At 38.1% G+C, this 14360-nt stretch overlaps 2 protein-coding genes across 3 annotated transcripts; one reads left to right on the forward strand and one right to left on the reverse strand.

The window, feature by feature from the left end:
* The first annotated feature begins 627 nt into the window (after positions 1-627).
* On the forward strand, positions 628-11687 carry LOC133742459 (ion channel DMI1). 2 transcript variants are annotated; one of them, XM_062170120.1, is made up of 12 exons: positions 628-1270; positions 1852-1920; positions 2022-2627; positions 4251-4433; positions 4747-4806; positions 4882-5085; positions 6965-7213; positions 8290-8391; positions 8974-9168; positions 9413-9505; positions 10046-10306; positions 10991-11687. In XM_062170120.1, the coding sequence occupies exons 1-12, from the start codon at positions 800-802 to the stop codon at positions 11207-11209; spliced, it is 2712 nt and encodes a 903-aa protein (XP_062026104.1). In that variant the 5' UTR covers positions 628-799; the 3' UTR covers positions 11210-11687. The 2 variants fall into 2 exon arrangements, with proteins under 2 accessions (XP_062026104.1, XP_062026105.1); XM_062170121.1 differs by having other exon boundaries at positions 630-1270; positions 8293-8391.
* A 621-nt stretch (positions 11688-12308) lies between these two features.
* Positions 12309-13584, reverse strand: LOC133745169 (protein DMP3-like). The gene has a single exon (XM_062173169.1). It carries the CDS (start codon positions 13212-13214, stop codon positions 12543-12545), a length of 672 nt encoding a protein of 223 aa, XP_062029153.1. The 5' UTR covers positions 13215-13584; the 3' UTR covers positions 12309-12542.
* Between the last annotated feature and the right edge of the window lie 776 nt (positions 13585-14360).

A 14360-nucleotide genomic window follows, 5' to 3' on the forward strand; every position in this document is an offset into this window, starting at 1 on the left:
TTGTGACGCCATTCTTGACATTCTAGAACATTCTTGAGCAATCTTGAGTCATCTTGAAGTCACAGCATCTCCTAATGCAAGCAGGTTTCCTAGTCCAACTGGAACTCTGTCATTTCTCATTTCTGATCATCATTTTTCCGAGTTCACTCTTAGTTGACATATGATTTTTACTTCAACTGGGATTCCTTTTCCTAGTAGAACTGGGAAAACTTCATTTCTCCATTTCTTTCTATTTCTGCGCATATAACTCATTGCCTTCCATTTCTAGACTCAAAAGTACATAAAAACGAAAACTAAGTTAGAAATGATAATGTTAAGAAAATAACTAAGTAAAATGTAGAAAGAAATGCATTAAAAATATAGCAAATATTGGTCTTATCAGCTTCGCTGGCTCATACGTACAGCTCAGAACAATTCTGTTTGGTTCTTTTGTTTACCCCTAGTTGTGTCCCCAGCGTTCCATCTGGATTAGCTGGGAGAGGGAGTATGTAGAAGTTTTGTGTTTTAGTTCTGCCTCTTTTGATGTCATTGAAAAAAAAAAAAAAAAAAAAAGCACCAAAACCGAGACCTACTGAGATTGGGATTGCGGTTCGGTATGGAAATTTTGGTTACCAAAGCATTCGGATCGGAGACGTGTGGTTTGATTTGAACCCAGTTGTCTCGGTACATTTCGGCCCAAAATGCCAGGCCTTAACATGTACAGCTGTCGATCTAATAATAGAGAAAAAAGGAGAGGGAAGTAACGTTAAGAAGAGCGACTGTGTTTCAGCTCACTTTGTGTGAGAAACAGAAAGAAGGCATGCTTGATCGCAATGAAGAGTCGTCGAAGCCCGACAAGCCGGAAAGCCCACCGCAGCTGAAGAAATCACGGACTATAAGCGGCGACGATGCAACCCCAATCTTCCCGGGCCCACTGTTCCCAGCCGTTCGACGCATCTCCACCATTCCTTCCTCCCACAACTGGCCCCCGCCCGATCGCCACGCGTCGACTACTGCGGCGGACCACCGCGACTTCTCTGACCGTGACTGGGTCTTTCCGTCCTTTGTGCTTCCACAGAATCCTTCCAAACGAAGCAGCAAGAAACACGCCTCCTCCGATGCATCCACCGCTTCTCAGCTCGCGGGGGCCACCGAAGCTGCTGCTGAGAGGAAGAAAATTAAGTTGGTGCCCCAGCCCGGACGTGAAGCACCTTCAACGAGCGAGTTGACTCGCCCGAGTTCCAGGACCCGGACTCGAGATTTGAAACCTTCTTTGTTGCTGTTGTTTTTGGTAAGCCCATTCCCCATTTTTCATGGCTGATTTGGACCTCTTAGTTCTGTTTGTCTGTTAAAAAAGATTTACAAGCACAAAAGAAATGGTTTCCCTGGACTGTATTTTCACCTCGAATTATCCACTTAAAAGTCTTACTCGCAGCAACTTTTGGTCAATATCTGTTTCCCGTTATCCTTTCAAATCATATTCACACTCTTAATACCATACTAGTTCGTTATCATCCCAATAGTTTCTGATGTAATTGTAACTCATCCTAGAAACTTGAAAGGTCATATGATTGTGTATTTGTCCTTGCTGCAGTTGTGCTTTCGGTTTCGTCTGCAACAGTTTGTAAGATGAAATAACTGAAAATGAAAAAACACTGGCATGGAATGTATTTAGGGTTGAATATTAGGAACTATGAGAACCATGTCTACATTATACAATAAGATTAACTGCCATTGTCATATTTTTGAGTCGTTTATTGGCTCAATTGTGAGCGAACATACTGGATTTTCGTGAAGCAGATAGAAATGTAAATTTATAAGTAGTTTATTTGCCTTTCTTTGATCATTTGCATTTAATTTCTGTTCTTGCAGCTCACTTTCATTTGTATATTATCTGTACCTTATGCAGTTTATCTGCGGCAAAGAATTGCAAAACTTGAGGTATGTCTCATGTTTCCAACAACTTCTAAGTTTTTACCATTTGATTCTTCTTTTGACGTGCTATATTACGTTATCCTAATACTACATTGTGATGCTTTCAGGAATGTTGTATCAGTAAAAATGCTGGTACAGATGACAATATTGAGGCTTCACTGTCTGAGAAGAATCCAACAATTTTGCGTTTTCCTAATGCCGAAAGAAGAACTCTTGTTTTGTATTCTGTGGTCTTTACACTGGCCATGCCATTTGTGCTGTACAAACATCTTGATTATTTTTCCCATTTTACAATCCTCTCAAAAAACAAGAATAACAAAGAGGGGGTTCCCTTGAAGAAGAGGATAGCCTATATAGTGGATGTGTGCTTTTCTGTATATCCATATGCTAAACTACTTGCACTTCTCTTTGCAACAATATTACTAATAGGGTTTGGTGGACTGGCATTGTATGCAGTCAATAAAAATAGCTTTGCTGAAGCTCTTTGGCTTTCATGGACTTTTGTTGCTGATTCTGGAAACCATGCTGATACAGAGGGCATTGGGCCAAGGATAGTTTCTGTCTCTATTAGTTCAGGAGGCATGCTGATATTTGCGATGATGCTTGGGCTTGTTTCTGATGCTATATCAGAGAAGGTTGACTCACTAAGGAAAGGGAAGAGTGAAGTCATTGAAAGGAACCACATACTCGTTCTTGGATGGAGTGATAAACTGGTAAGCTTGAGCATCTTTAAATTGGATACACTTCCTCTTATCAAATTATTCAGTGGTACTCATCTTCAAGTGATATATTGATCCAGCTTCTACTTCAAACTTTTTGCTTGTTGTAGGTGTGCACTTTCTTTGTAGATTTGGAATGTGATCATATATATACCTTTTTGGCGTTACCCTGCATTGTGTCGAAGCATGAAATTAGCTCTTTACATGAAAATAATGAGTAATTGTAATGACATTTCTATCTTCTTTAACATGTTTTTGGAGTTTGTCTTTGAAGTAATATATTATGTGAGTCCAGTAGTTGTAGCTGGGGACTGCTTATAAGTTAGGAAAAATGACAACTTGAGTCACCTCAACTTTGCTTCATTCCACACATTGGTCACTATATTTTCGAAATCATCACTTTAGTTTAGGCACTCAACTTAAACACTAACTTTCACCTTAGTCACTAGTCTAATTTCTCCCTTAAAATTTTTTGGATATACATTTTCTCATGGATATTTTTGTCAAATTGCTAAAAATAAAAAATCAAATTTCTCCAATTTTTTTTCTACTCTCTCTCTCTCTCTCTCTTCTCTCACTGCGCACTTTCGATAACCCCTGGTATGCAATTATCAATTGATCATTGATTATTCCCACTAGATTATATACCCAATCATCCAAAAACACAACCAAAACCAAAATGAAAGCACACCGTTGGCTTGGCCCTGGATCTCGAAGAAAGCAAGTGAATCAAGTTGCTGATCTGAAAGCTTGGCAAACAGCGTGAAGGATGGCGTTGGTTTCTGCAGCCGCAACCCAGTAATCAGAATTTCAAACCACTAACACTGAAAATTATGTATCAAATTCCCTGTACTTATTCTCCAAAACCAATGTTGGTTGACCAAAAATCCCACATTCATGCCCAGATCAAAGTGCTGAGGAAGATAAATCTGGAGACAAATCTATCTTGTAATTTTATTTTTTTTTGTATTTGTTACCTGTTTTTTTTTTTTTTTTTTCTTTTCTTTTATATATCCCGTCTTATTTCATTATCAGGCCAAAAAAGAAAGAAAAAGAAATAAACAAATTGAGATTAAGATATTCAAAGGGAGAGAAGAAATGAGTGGCTATTCAAACAAGATGACTGAGATTTGAGATAAGTTTCATATTAGCTTTCCTCCAGTTTAGAGAATTAGGATTTCTACAAATTATTAAGTTTTTATAATTGTTGTTCAATATCGGATACAGTTTTGAAAAATATTTATTACTGATTTGACAAAAGTGCCCCATCTTTAATGGCTATAACAGTAAATTTAACGATGGTGACTAAAGTGAAAGACGGTGATTAAGTTTAGTGACTAAAGTGATGTTTTTGAAAGTTCAGTGACCAAAGTGTTGGATTTGTCATAGTTGAGTGACCATATGTGATTTTTAGCCTATAAGTTCTATGTTGTTTCAATTCTGTATTTATTTTACCTGGTTTAACAGACAACTTCTTCGCAATCCTATATTTATCTTCCATTGCATGTTATCATAAAATTCCCTTGATTGCTCTTTTCTTCTGCTTAGTTTAGTCATAAAAAAGTAAGGACTCATACATAAAAGTAAAAGTGGAAACTAAAATGTACTTTTCTGCAGGGTTCGCTTCTCAAGCAGCTTGCTATAGCAAACAAGAGTGTTGGTGGTGGTGTTGTTGTTGTACTTGCTGAAAGAGACAAGGAGGAAATGGAGATAGATATTGCAAAACTTGAATTTGATTTCATGGGTACGTCTGTTATATGCAGAAGTGGCAGTCCTCTTATACTTGCTGACCTAAAGAAGGTACATTAGGGTAGCTTTGATATTATGCTCATGTACCCCTACTAGGTCTACTTCTGTTTCTAGTCTTGTTGGAGTGTCCAGTTTTATCTATGCCCATTCTTCCGACTACTTTGTAGACATTTCTATTGGAACATCATTTTTCAATGGTTGTCAAAAATGCCTCCTATTTTGTTCTCATTTTTGTTCCTCCGTTTCTCTCTCGCTCCCTCTCTATCTGTTTTTCTCAATTCGTTCCTTTTCATTTTCTTTTTCTCGATTTGATCTCTAGATACTATATTTTGCTGTTCAGATTAGCTTTGTTTTCTCATTCCAGGTCTCAGTTTCGAAGGCGCGTGCTATCATTGTATTGGCATCCGATGAAAATGCAGATCAGGTTAATTCCTATTTCGACTGCCCTCTTACAGTACCCCATGCAAAACTTTAGTCACATGAGGTTTTTATATTGCAGAGTGATGCACGTGCTCTGAGGGTTGTTCTAAGCCTCACTGGGGTGAAAGAGGGTTTGAGGGGACATGTTGTTGTAGAAATGAGTGACCTGGATAATGAGCCTCTGGTGAAGCTTGTTGGAGGAGAACTCATTGAAACAGTAGTAGCACATGATGTGATTGGGCGGTTAATGATACAGTGTGCTCTACAGCCTGGTCTTGCGCAGGTATTCTTGTTAGCTATACTTCTTAAAGGACCTGATAATTGCAGTGATGACTAATAAGAGTAGATTTCACTGTAGGTAAAAAGTTTGTTTTCGCTGAGTTGTATAGATGTGATTTTGTTCCTATTTAAATAAACTTGCATAGTGAAATAGAGTTCAGTGGTATGACCACATGTTGAATGACATAGGGTTTGAATACGCTGGCCCAGTGGGTCCCATTTTTTGTGCCATGGATGAAAGCTAAGACTTAAACATTTTGCTTTGTTACTTTATACTAGTTGGATGTTATTATTGCACTTTGCTATGCATTTCTCAGCTAGTTATGATTATCTCGTATTAAATGTTAATTCTTATAGCCAAACTTTGAAGCAAGGCCTCATCTCTCGTTCTCACTCAAAACTAAGACCAAGAAAAATAGAAATATTGTATACCAAAGCGAAGAAAATCTTTAGTCGGTTCTCTACTTTCAAACAAAAGAAAAGAAACCCTACTCACGTAGCACCAAGTACAGAGTGGGGAAGCTTCCCCTACTCTCCTTTCTGCTATTTTCCTATTCCTTTCTCCTTTTGTTAAGTCTTTTGTAGTGAATACCAAGTCCCTCATGCTGACTTTATCTGATCCCTTGTCACATCTTTTTCCCTTCTCAGTGAGTCCAACCCTTCCCCCAAAACCCTCTTTGAAGTTTCCCCGATTTGAAGAATTTCACTCTTATATGCCTACTTGCTTTTGGTGATCTTTGTCTGATCCTTGTGTGTTTAAGAGTTTGTTGGGTTCAATATTATGCGCTCAATCTGCAGTTTCTTCTTGGTTGGTGAGATGTGGTGGGTTCTATGCTGGTAAGGCTTCAGTTTGTGGTGGTAGTCATGGTTTAGGTTTATAAATTCTTCTAGGGTTTTGGTTGTTTTGGTTCTGTGGGCTTGGGTAGGGATCATGGTTAATTTGGTGATGTGGGCTTTGTAATTTTTAGTGCGGCTTTTGTCCACTTTATTATTGCGGGTTTGCGCTTTTCGGCCTGTTGCTTTTGCTGTGCTGTTGAATTTGGCATCTTTTCCGGTCATCTTTGATGTAATGTTAAAGTTTCATCTACTGTAAGTTATTGATTTGATTAAAAAAAAAAAAAAAGATACTTTTTAAGGAAGGCAGTTCTGAGAACAGTCTTATGGTATTTCTCATCATACTTTTAGCGCTTTTAGCGGGATGGTTTATTTAATAGGCATCCCAGTTTTCTCCTTTGCAGAATTAGCCTTCATAAAGAAATATAATTTCCGACTTATCACAGAAAAATAACATTAGAGATGATTAGGATTCCATTGAGGGATTCCCATTCTTGATGTCTTCTAGGTTCCACTCATTGTACTTGAATGATTAAAACTGTCTACTTTTTGACTTTTCATTCAAGTATCATCAATGCAAACCTTTCCCACATTGAAAGCCATTTAGACATTGAATTGCAGTCCTACTCAATATTTGATAAACACTGAACTGGTATGATGATAATGAAATGGATTTAAAGTTTCCATAGGACTTTTTAGCAAATTGGGACGGATAAAGGGCTCTTTGCTGTTCCTGTCACATATATACGTTGTTTGTATATAGTTGGGCGTTGAAGTCAGTGGAATTTTTCCTTTAACACCGGTTTCAAGGATAGGGTGCTTATGTAAGCATATACTACATATCCCATGCGATATGAGACTAGGTTAGTGTTGCACACATACACGCACACCCACACGTGGGTAATACTTTTTTAATCAGTCTTTCTCTTGCTGTTTCTCAATCATTATACTGTATAATATCTGTTTTGCAATTCTGAGAAACAATTTATACAAGAGTTTCTCCAGTAAGAATATAGATTTTTACTAATGCATTATTTTTCTTTGGTCAGATATGGGAGGATATATTGGGATTTGAGAATGCAGAGTTTTACATCAAAAGGTGGCCTCAGTTGGATGGTCTTCGTTTCGAAAATGTGCTCATTTCATTTCCTGATGCAATTCCCTGTGGAATCAAGGTTGCCGCTGATGGTGGAAAGATAAATTTAAATCCCGATGATAAATATGTTATGAAAGAAGGGGATGAAGTTCTTGTTATAGCTGAAGATGACGACACTTATGCTCCATCTGCCTTTCCAGAGGTTATTGATCTTTTCTCTATGTAGCAACAAACTATCATGAAGTAAAATATCTATATTTGTCTATGTAGCAACCATATAACTAGGACTCAAAATTGTGAGGACGTTTGGCAAGATTCAGCTGGAATCATGCTATTGTTGGGTGGGAAGCTGTTGAACAGTTTATTGTTAATTTTTGGCAGCCCACTCACATCCATGCAATGGTTCGGTGAGCTACCAAATAGTTGGCTTGCTGAGACAGCGTGGTTGTGGGTGAAGATAGTGGGCTGTTACTAGGGTTGTGGTGGTTCACGGCCATTAATGGTAGTGTTTTTTATTTATTATTATTATTATTATTATTTTTATTTATTTATTTAAATTTTTTTATTTATTTCTCGTGTTTTAAAACATTTGGAGAGGTATAGTGAAAAGTGAAAATTGATTGTTTTAGGGAAGAAATGATAAAAGGTAGTGTATAGAGGATCCCTATAGTCAAAAGGAAATGTTCATTGGGTCCCAGCTAGTGAGTGACAAAACATAAATAGTAAAATAATAAAGTTCAAAGACTGGATAATAAAGTTTGAAGGGTTTAGTTGGAGGTTAACTTTTGTGGTGTAGCCAATTGTTACATGAAAGTACTACATAGTTCCTCAGCCGATTGTTACGCAAAGAACATGTTTGATTGAGAAATTTTTTTGGGAGGGTTGGAGATGCTATTATGCTGCGATTAATATTTGGGATTTAATATTTTAAACTATAGCATCTTTCTTTTCTCCTTCTGTCCCTGTGTAGCTCTAATGCACTATGTTGCTCAGCCATAATTACTTAGTATACACATGCTAGTCAAATTTACGGCACAGGTTTCTGGTTGTCAGTGGACTGTGAACATGTATTCACTGTTGTTATAATTCACTTTCTCCTTTCTCATGAGATCAATAGTTTTCCAACAGTAATTACTGATAGTGTATCTAAAATTATCGACTCATTTGCTGCATGATCTCAACATTACATTATCCTTTAGTCCATTATAGGTGTAGTTAAAGAGAATATGCTTTTATTTTCCTACCGAACATGCCTGAGCTCCTGTTTTGTCCTTTCAGCAGGTATGTGCTGGCCTTTGTCCAAACACTGTTGAACCTCCCAAATACCCTGAGAAGATATTGTTCTGTGGCTGGCGTCGTGACATAGACGATATGATACTGGTAACTCAATTAATACAATATTTTCTTTTTCCACTGTTTTAGTCAAGGTATGCCTGAGTAACAAAATTGTTTTGGTTTATGTGGGATGCACAAGAAGTTACCTATCCCCAGAGTGACAGAAAATCTATTTCCAAACCTGATACTGAAAGTATCTAACTGTTTCCTCAAAACGCATGATGCTTCCACTGAAATCCTCACTCACTCTCTCTCTCTCTCTCTCACACACACACACACACACACATTCATTCATGGTTGGGCTGGGTCTTTTGGATGTCGAGAGGGTTACCTGTATGTATTTTTTTGTACAGTACTTATGTTTATATTACATTATCTTTTTAGTATTAGACAAAAACAAACTTGCCTCTCTCTCTCTCTCTCTCTCTCTCTCTCACATTCATTTATGGTAGGGTTGGGTCTTTTGGATGTTGAGAGTGGTAGTATCAGGATAAAAACAAAAGCAAACTTGGTGAATATTAAACGATAAAATGGAAGAGGAATAAAAGGTCATTAAGTGGAAAATTGGAATCCATGCATAGCTCAGGTTTCGACTCTAACTTGATTTGTTGATTTACCATTTTTCAGGTTCTAGAGGCATTCTTGCCTCTAGGTTCGGAACTTTGGATGTTCAATGAGGTTCCAGAAAAAGAAAGAGAGAAGAAACTTACAGATGGTGGACTTGATATTTCGCGATTGGAGAACATAAAACTCGTTCACAAAGAAGGAAATGCTGTGATTAGACGGCATCTAGAGAATCTTCCCTTGGAGACTTTTGATTCTGTATGTATCAAAACCTCATTTCAGAATTTGGTCACGACCTGCATAATGTTTTCAGCTGGACCCTAACTGTGCATAACTGGTTATCGTTAAACGAACTGATATAATATGAACCACTTATTTCCTTGACCATTGACACAGATTCAAATTCAATAAAATGCTATGCCTTTAGACATAAATTGAGTCTGTTTGAAAGTTTCCTTAGTAGACTCTATTTTTTAACTGATAGCTAACTCTAAGCCGACAGATATTAATTCTTGCAGATGAATCACTAGAGGACTCTGTTGTGCATTCTGACTCGAGATCCCTTGCCACTCTTCTCCTTATACGAGATATACAGGTAACTTCAATTGCTGCATCCTATAGAAGACATGTCACCCGAAAAAAAAAGAAAAAAGGCTTGCATAATTGCTTATCAAAACCTGTGATAATATCTTGCTTTGTTTTAGAGTGGAATCCTTTAGAAAGGGGCACCATGTTTTGGCCCACACCACGGTTGGTGGAATGATGCAAACGATTCATTATTAAGTTCCTTTGAAGAATCTCCCTTTGAACCTTACTCTACTAGAGTAGTTTGTTTGTTTTTTATTTTCTACACCTGAATGTGATGTGCTACTGTATGATCATCTAATGCATCTTCTCTTGCATGCCAAAAGGTCATAAAAAGTGGTGGATGGTTATCCTATCACTTCTACTCGTATCATATCTAAGTTTGTCACTCCTGTTTGCTTAATTAATCACCGATAAAAAACATTTGTCGCTCCCGCTTGCTTAGTGAATCACAAGAAAAAACTGTCGAAGCATTATCATAGATTTGATAAAGTTGAATCACCGTGTTTTGTTTACTAAACAATGATACTTCTTTGGTTTTGGGTTGCAGTCAAAGCGTCTTCCTTACAAAGAAACAAAGCCAACTTCCTTATCTGCATTTTCGCATAGCTCTTGGATTCGTGAAATGCAGCAAGCTTCAGACAAATCGATAATTATAAGTGAAATTCTGGATTCTAGGACTAGAAACCTGGTCTCTGTTTCCAGAATCAGTGATTATGTGCTGTCAAATGAACTGGTTAGTATGGCACTGGCAATGGTGGCTGAAGATAAGCAAATCAATCGCGTTCTTGAGGAGCTATTTGCGGAGGAGGTACTCTCCAGTCTTTCAGGAATTTATGTTATATGATCATGCTGTGATAGTTTATATGTGCATTAGGAAAAAAAAAAAAAAAAGAACAGTGCAGTGTAAGAATTTCTATGCTTTAAATAGAAAAAGGTTATCAATATTGATTTAGGGTTTAGGAGTTTATCGTTAAAAGATGTACATTAAAACACACTTCCAATATGAATGTTATTTCTATAATTAATACACATTGGAGAAAACCAAAGTTTAAAATATTGGCCATGAAAAATATGATGAAATTTAAATTTAAGGAATCGATATCAGGGATTGGTAGATAGTTTATGGATAAATTTAAAGATAAAGTCAACACTGGGGTGCACACTGTAGATGATATGGTCATCTACATGCTCCTACATTATCTCTCTGCATAATCACTGTTACACTATTTAAGCAGCACTTTATGAGTTTCTTGTCGTGTAGAACAGTAGAAGGGTTTTAAGCTAGTAGCTTTGTTAAGCATAAATGTGTTAACAAAAAGCCAGTAGTTTACTTGAAATTTCTGTTCTAAGCTTTTAGTTGTAGACAATAGCGCTACAGCTGTTCTTTTTTTTTAATAGCTTCTGCTTTCATAGTTGATTATGCTTCTGTTTTGATAAGTAGTTGAAATTAAGAACTGAAACTCTAGGCTTGGATTATTGTGGTTGGATGCAGGGGAATGAGATGTGCATAAAACCGGCTGAACTCTATTTATATGACCAGGAAGAGCTCTGCTTTTATGATATAATGCTTAGGGGTCGTCAAAGGCGGGAAGTTGTGATTGGATATCGCCTTGCAAATGCAGAGCGGGCCGTAATCAACCCATCACTGAAATCAGCAGTACGGAAATGGTCTCACGATGATGTTTTTGTGGTCATCTCCGTAAGTGAATGAAATGCCATTTTCCACATGTAATAAAATGGTCTACGCGTAGCATCTGCACCTACCAAACCATCTCCCTACTTGTTGCAGTAACTAATTTAATGAATTCATGGCTTTAGTCATTGGCTAGGCTTACTATGCTGGAAGTAATTGGTTACTATACTGGAAACAAATGGTTTGATTTCAGGGAGGAAGAGAATTGGAATTGTGTAGTGCCTGTTCATATTGAAGAAGATGGTGTCCTCACCAACTCAAGTTCTTGGTAGATAGTGCCCAAAAGGGCTTTGTATCAATATCTGCACTGTAACTTAAAATCAGAGTATTTAGTTGCCTATATGGTGTAACGTGTAAGGAATCCTTGTAGTTGAAGAATGAAAAGATAGCTAGTGAAGTATAAACATGTTGTATTGACAGATTCCTGTAAACTAGGATCATAGTCACAAATAACAACTAATTGATTCTATATGAGAATTATATCATTTATTGCAAATTGTATGTCAAAATGATGATCGTGGTTTTGCATAAGCCGAGATGGGTCTGATCATCTCCCAGTACAGCCAGAATACGGACAACAGGTAATGCATTCAATATGGGCAACAATCTGCAGCTTTCATGACGATTTTTAAATGCAATTTTGTTGCCCTGAATGATGTTCATTTGCCAAAATTGTCCGTTTGTTTTTGAATCAAATAAATATGTATATCATTCATCTCAAGCCAGAGCAATCATTACATGCCGTTTGTTAGGAACACAATCCTAGGGTTTGAACGTCATTGAAAGTTTCAAAAAGAGATTTCATGGATCTCGATCGGGCGAAAATGGATTTGAAGTTTCTTAATTTAAAATTTGGAGCTTTTCTGAAATCTTACACATTTTTAAAATCTCTGACTCTTTGAGCAAACAAATTACATGTTTTTTTATTAATCTGGATACAAAAGGAATAGTAGTAAGCCTACAGAGCAACTGGAAAAGGTATCAAATTATAGACACCGAGGAGGGCAGACTTGGGATCCCGATACGTCAAGTTGACATGAGGAAGTACCCCATTTTAACCTCTGAGCATAATTTGTTTTTAATTTCAACCTGAATTGCGTTCCAGAAGCTTTAGGAATCAAAATGAAAAGATAATATGTAGGTAATTAATTTATTCAGCTGCCGAGGCAGACAATTCAATTCCACATGTATGTTACGTGCACACTTGTTCCACTACCTAAACTCATTGACCTGGCTAAGAAATAGTTAAACAAGCCTTGCACGCGAAACATACAAAGGGTAAACACAAAATGGAAAGAAAATTAGGGTAAATACAAAATTCTATTAAAAAAAAAAAATATGTGGAAGAAAATTAGGATTTGCCAGGTGAGAGTGGGTAGCCAATGCCATGTCTTGTGGTGGGGAAGACGACAAAGAGCAAACTGCAAAGGAGGCCAATACCAATGGGAACAATGTCCAAAACCTCCTGAGTTTCGTGAGCAGGCATGGGATAAAGGCAGCCCAAGACGTTCTTGTCCCTGAAAGCCACAGCACCAAACACCAAGACGGACAGAAGGGCATGAACCAAATCCATGAATCTCAGCTTGTACTTGCTTAAATCGGGAAGACCTGCTGCGGCAGGGTATTCGAACAAGAAGAGGCCCTTGGGAGTGGCTATGCCGTAGTACACCTGTCCGTTAGAGGCCTTGACGCTGTCGGTGAAAGAGGCCACGAAGCAGGAGAGGGCGAAGAGGAGGAGCAGGATCGAGGTCATGGGACGCGTGGCGGCGTCGCAGGAGCCGTTGTTGGTGAATACTGGTATGAGGAGTTGGAAGGCCAGGAGGGTGCCCGTGGGGAGCAGGTTGGCTAGGTTGGCTGTGCTCGTTAGAGTTTGAGAGAGGGCGCGTTGGGATATGGAAGGTTGAGCCTGAGCCTGATCAGTCTGAACCTGCAGAGGTTGCCTATCCTCATCCGGTTCGGTGGTGTCGCTGCTTGAATCTGATACGGATGCTACTGGCGCTGCTTTAGTTGGTCTCAGAGACATGTTTTGATAATTGTCCCTTACAATGGTGATTCAAATGATCGATCGAGGTAGCTAGCTAAAGATGACTTGGATTAACGTACGGTTGGTTGTGGAATAATGCTCCGGCCGGAACAACTGTATTTATAGAGAGAACAAGGGAGATTGAAATGAAAGAGAGATGTACATTTGTGAATGATTAAGGTTGACGAAACATATATGAGAGGAAGGTTGGTTGTTGTTTCTCATTTCCATGGATCGGAGTTTCCTGTTAGGTCAAGCTTTTGACATCTTCAATCCTCTCGTGCGTGTTTAATAGCTTAACGTTTTGTATTTGAATAGTATATAGAATAGACTAACGATGTCAATTACAGCAATCTTGACAATTTATTCATGCAAAGCTACAGATCATCCCGCTCACCAAACCCGGCCACAAGCTTCTGGAGGAACCTCCTCCTGCTTTACTACGCACGCTATCCACGCATATTCTCTGCAACTCAACTTGCTTGGTCATTATTTACTTTAATCTGTTTCTTTTAGAATATAGACTTTTGCTGAGCAACATTTTGCCTGACAGGATCTGCCCCGAATTCCACACTGAAATCTGAGGTGGCCATGTGGGGCCCATCTTAGGAATAACTCTACCGAAAATTCAGCAGAGTCACCCCTAAAAACGGACTGCCCAAAACCCCTAAAAGTGTATTCACACTTCTAATAAACCATCCTTATTCTTCTGGAGCCACCTTGCTCCCCAAATCACAACAACTCCACAATAAACAACTGAAATCCGACAATACAACATAATCCAAATACACAAGTGTAACTCCCAAAAATGTTGTCCCACAGGTTATCAGAGCAATCTAAAAGACGAAAAAGAAATCAAGATACAAGTAGGTTCAATAAATAACCTACAATAAGAAAAACAACAGCAGCAAATGCTATGCCCTGAATCCTACTATGCCAAACCAGCTACTCTGCAGACTGGGCATTTGAAACCGTAGGGTCCAGGGGAAAGTAGATAAAAAAACATTAGCGTGAGTGGACAAAAACAAGTAACTGTAAAGAAAAATGGATTTTATACTTTCCCACGTTTATTCATTTAAAAACCCGATGCATGCGACAATTAAGGAAAATAAATCGAATGATGTTCAGCTCAAGAAAACCGACTAG

The sequence above is a fragment of the Rosa rugosa genome, chromosome 4, assembly GCF_958449725.1.
Source record: "Rosa rugosa chromosome 4, drRosRugo1.1, whole genome shotgun sequence".
NCBI classification, from domain to species: domain Eukaryota; kingdom Viridiplantae; phylum Streptophyta; class Magnoliopsida; order Rosales; family Rosaceae; genus Rosa; species Rosa rugosa.